Genomic DNA, 5,000 nt, shown 5'->3' with positions numbered 1-5,000 from the left:
TGGGCAATCAACCAACTAAATACGCTTAATGAGCATGATGTCCGGATCCTGTGTCGATATCGATGGGGAAGAACCATCGATCAATACATCTCTGGGGGGGGTTCATCTGCCATACAGGGGGGTCGACTGCTACACAGCATCCCCAGCATAATGGGATCAGTCCAAAACCACTTGAATTTTAGGAATCAGGCCAGGTCATGTTAAACGTTACATTTGATACAGGTCAGTTAACATTTCTATCAACAATTAATTGTTAATTGTCAATGTTTGTGTGTTTGCGTGCGTGCGTGTGTGTGTATGTGTGTGTGTGTGTGTGTGTGTGTGTGTGTGTGTGTGTGTTCGTGTGTGTGTGTGTGTGTGTTCGTGTGTGTGTGTGTGTGTGTGTGTGTGTGTGTGTGCGTGTGTGTGTGTGTGATCTAGAGACCTGAGTAATAACCAGATATCCGAGATCGCTCCCGATGCATTTCATGGCCTTCGAGTGCTCAACTCACTGTGAGTAATACTGTTTGTGTGGGCGTGTCTGTGTAATGTCTGTGTGTGCATTTATGAGCACACTATGTAATGGGATTCTGTCTGTAGTTATGAATATTTAAACTCTTTCAATATCGTGTGACTGGTTGTTATGTTCGCCATGGGAGGGGTGTGTGTCACTGAATTTTTAACACTGTGTATTATGTATACTCACTATGATAGCTTGTGTGTGTGAGAGGTCCGTCTGCAGGCAGTGGGTACATACGATGTTTCTGTATGTGTGTGTGTGTGTGTGTGTGTGTCTGTGGTTATATCAAGCATGCACACTTGTTATTTAATGCATACACTGGAATTGTCACTCTGTTGTTATTATAGTGCTCTATTATATTCCTCTCTTTCTCCTCCTCTCCTCCTCCTCTCCTTCTCCTCATCATCTCCTCTTCCCTCCTCTTCTCCTCTCCGTTTCATTCCCATCCAATCCTTCTCTCCTCCTTTTCCACCTCCTCCTCCTCCTCCTCCTCCTCCTCCTCCTCCTCCTCCTCCTCCTCCTCCTCTCTTGCTCTTCATCCTCACCCTCGCCCCCCCCAATCCCATTCTCCTCCTCCACCACCTCATCCTCCCCTACCCCCACCACCTTCTCCTCCTCCTCCTCCTCTCCTTCCAAATCCTCCTCCTCCTCCCCCCTCTCTCCTCCTCCTTTGCTCCTGTCCTCTCCCCCCCCCCTCCATCTTGCTCTCCCTCCTCCTCTCCTCCCCTCCTATATTTTAGCGTGCTTTATGGGAACAAGATCACAGAACTTCCCCAGGGGGTATTTGATGGTCTTGCATCTCTGGAGTTGCTGTAAGTCCCGCCCACACACACACAGATACACTGAACACGCATCAACAACAACACAGCATCATTTACTTATGTGTGTGTGGGAGGCTGTGTAGAACTACACCCACAGTCATTGTAGGAGGCTCCCGGCTTCTTCACTTGCTGGCACTACTTGCTGACATCATCATCCTCGTTTGCTGTAACAGATGGGCTGGCTCTTTGAAAATAAAAGCGTTGCAAAGAGAACATTCTACAAATATAAGCATTGGGAAGAGAATACATTGAAAAAAAAGGAATCTTGGCGCATTTCTTAAAAGTTAAAAGTTGGCTTTCACAACACCTCTTGAAGTGCTCACCTCAAGTTGAACATACCGACATAACAGAGGTGTTCGAGGCTGACCGGACCCCCGCTCTGCCCTCCTCCCCTCAGGCTTCTCAACGCCAACAAGATCCACTGCGTCCGCTCCGGGGCCTTCAAGGACCTGGAGAACCTAGCCCTGCTGTCGCTGTACGACAACAAGATCCAGAGCCTGGCCAAGGGCACCTTCAGCACCCTGCGCAACATCCAAACGCTGTGAGACACGCACACACACGCTCACACAAACGCACACGTAGGCACGCGCGTGTGCAAGCATGCACACACGCACGTTAACTCTGACACAAATACACACGGGCACCCACGCCCACATGCACGCACGTGCACACATGCCACTCACACACACACACACACACACACACACACACACACACACACACACACACACACACACACACACACACACACACACACACACACACACACACACACACACACACACACACAAACATAACAACACTGTCTACACTGCTGTCTTCTCTTTGTTCTATTCTACAGTCAACTCTACTCTACCAACTGTCTCCTCTACTATGTTGACTACCCTCTACTCTTCTCGAACCTCGAACTCTTCTCTGATTGTTCATCTCTACTGTCTATTGTGCTCTACTCTACTGTCTACTTTACAACCATTGTCTACTCTGTATTCTACTGCCCTCTGCTATCCTGAATACTTTCTATACTGTGCACATTTGTTACTCAACCCGTTCTATTCTGTTTTGATTTTAATTAGAATTGTAATCCATTGTTATTCCTTCTGTTACACTCCTCTATATCTTAATTGATTTTCTAGAACTATTCCGTTCTGATTCTGTGCTACGGTGGTTCCATGCTAACGTTTAGTCTCCCTGTGTGTGGCTGTGTCCTCCTCAGCCACCTGGCCCAGAACCCCTTTGTGTGTGACTGCAGCCTGCGCTGGCTGGCTGACTTCCTGCGCGCCAACCCCGTGGAGACCAGCGGGGCGCGCTGCGCCAGCCCCCAGCGCCTCGCCAACAAACGCATCAGCCAGATCAAGAGCAAGAAGTTCCGCTGCTCCGGTCTGTCGCTGTGGCTCTGTGTCCCTCTATGTTACTCTCGGTTCATGTCCCTCTAGCTCTATGTTACTCTCAGTTTATGTCCCTCTAGCTCTATGTTACTTTATGTCCCTCTAGCTCTATGTTACTCTCAGTTTATGGCCCTCTAGCTCTATGTTACTCGATGTCCCTCTAGCACTATGTAACTCTCGGATTATGCCCCTCTAGCTCTACGTCTCTCTCGTTTTTTCTTTCTCTTTCTTTCTTTCTCTCTCTTGCTTTCTCACTCTCTCTCACTCTCTCTCTTGATGTCTCTCTCTCCCTCTCTTTCTCTCTCTCTCTCTTTCTCTCTCTCTTGATCTCTCTCTCTCTCTCTTGATCTCTCTCTCTCTCTCTTAATTACTCTCCCTCTCTCTCTCTCTCTCTCTCTCTCTCTCTCTCTCTCTCTCTCTCTCTCTCTCTCTCTCTCTCTCTCTCTCTCTCTCTCTCTCTCTCTCTCTCGATCTGTGGTCAGTCTTTCTATCGCTGTCCGTCTCAATACACAAGATTTTTTCATTTTCTTTTGAACTGCAAGAGATGTCAGTAGAAGGCGTATCAACCTGATCACGGGGCCCGTTAGCCCAGCAGCTGGTATAAAGCGTGTTGGCTGTAACTTAATGGTGATGATGACAATGATGATGTTCCTACCTGGGTTGTCATGAACATCCAGAGCAGGCTGATAGATCACACCACGCAGCAACGCATGGCTGCATCAGAGCAGCCTCTCAATCCACCTCTACTCTCTTCACTCACAATATTTTCTCTACAATGTGTTTCAGAGTGTTTGTGGGTGTGTTTGTGCAAGTGTCCGTGCGTGTGATCCGACTGATTTGTTTACATTCTTTCTTTATTTCCCTGACAGCCAAAGAGCAGTACCTCATCCCAGGTGAGTGAGTGAGAGAGAGAGAGAGAGAGAGAGAGAGAGAGAGAGAGAGAGAGAGAGAGAGAGAGAGAGAGAGAGAGAGAGAGAGAGAGAGAGAGAGAGAGAGAGAGAGAGAGCTTGGTTCACATTTAATAATATTTATATAAGATGAACTCTGTATTATGTTGACATAAAAATATATTCATCGGTCCTACAGTGTTTTAGAAAGTATTATTAGTTGTATGTGTAATTTCATGTGGAAATGCAACATGAATTAATTGAACTTGACTAAAGTCAGGATAAAATATATGGAAGATGTGTATTTATTTGTCTACAAGAGAAAGGCAGAGGCAAGGACAATCTTGGCACAGTTCCAATCTTAGAAAGCTACTTATTTTTCGGATTTTAAAGAGCAATCCCTGAAGCGCTGCACATTATAATTGAGAGAAACCCCATTAAGTCTAATTTCCACCGCTAATGCGAGTGGAAGTGGATCAACAGTGCGCAGCCACATTAGACAAACAATTAGAGGTGAGTTAATTGTTTGGCTAAATCGAAAACAGATTGACTGTGGACATCGTAATAAGCAAACAATTAGCCCAGGGAACAGTTAGTTGAGAGCTCACAGTTGGCAGTGCACTGAGCTAGCACTGAGCTAACTGTTCCGCAGTGAGTTGACAGTTAGAAGTGATTTAACAGTTAGAAGTGAGCTAAATGTTAGCTCAGTTTGATTGCTGTTCAACTGAATCATGCTAGTGATTTCTCTGAATTTCTCTGACCTGAGGTGCTCCTATGTGATCCAGGTACAGAGGACAGGCGTCTGAACTTCGAGTGTAACAGCCGACCGCTTTGTCCGGCTAAGTGCCGCTGCGAGGCTAACGTGGTCGACTGCTCCAACCTGAGACTCACCAAGTTCCCCCAACACCTCCCTCCATCCACTGAGGAGCTGTGAGACATATGCACACACACACACACACACACACACGCACACGCACACACACACGCACACACACACACACACACACACACACACACACACACACACACACACACACACACACACACACAGAACAGTGATACATGATGTGCATGGCTGTGTGTCGCACGGTCCAGTGGACAAGCAAACTCCTTCCGAACCACTTCTGTCGCTAACAACATCGACCCACTCCTGCCCTCCTCCTATTGATTGGTCCTTCCTGCTCCTTGTACACATCCCTCCTCTCCTCCCTCCCTCCCCCACCCCTCTCCTCCCCTCCCCCTCCCCCAGGCGACTGAACAACAACGACCTGTCAGTGCTGGAGGCCACCGGAGTCTTCAAGGGCCTCTCGCACATCAAGAAAATGTAGGTCACTCACTTAAAGGCCTTTGCCGTTTTTATCTTCATCCCATGTGACACGTCCTCTGCTGTGTTGTGGTGCTCTGTTGG

The 5,000-nt window shown here is 47.6% G+C and overlaps 1 protein-coding gene across 1 annotated transcript in view; it reads left to right on the top strand.

Annotated features, from left to right (window-relative positions):
- Nucleotides 1-5,000, top strand: part of slit1b (slit homolog 1b (Drosophila)) — a 45,802-nt gene that overhangs the window by 18,940 nt on the left and 21,862 nt on the right. The window contains exons 11-17 of the mRNA XM_030352490.1: nt 421-492; nt 1,240-1,311; nt 1,718-1,861; nt 2,534-2,697; nt 3,575-3,598; nt 4,378-4,522; nt 4,842-4,916. Of these exons, the coding sequence (XP_030208350.1) occupies nt 421-492; nt 1,240-1,311; nt 1,718-1,861; nt 2,534-2,697; nt 3,575-3,598; nt 4,378-4,522; nt 4,842-4,916 (696 nt within the window). The remainder of the gene's footprint in view (nt 1-420; nt 493-1,239; nt 1,312-1,717; nt 1,862-2,533; nt 2,698-3,574; nt 3,599-4,377; nt 4,523-4,841; nt 4,917-5,000) is intronic.

The sequence above is a fragment of the Gadus morhua genome, chromosome 3 (assembly GCF_902167405.1).
Source record: "Gadus morhua chromosome 3, gadMor3.0, whole genome shotgun sequence".
Lineage (NCBI taxonomy): Eukaryota > Metazoa > Chordata > Actinopteri > Gadiformes > Gadidae > Gadus > Gadus morhua.
This window is presented reverse-complemented; position numbering and strand designations above follow the sequence as displayed.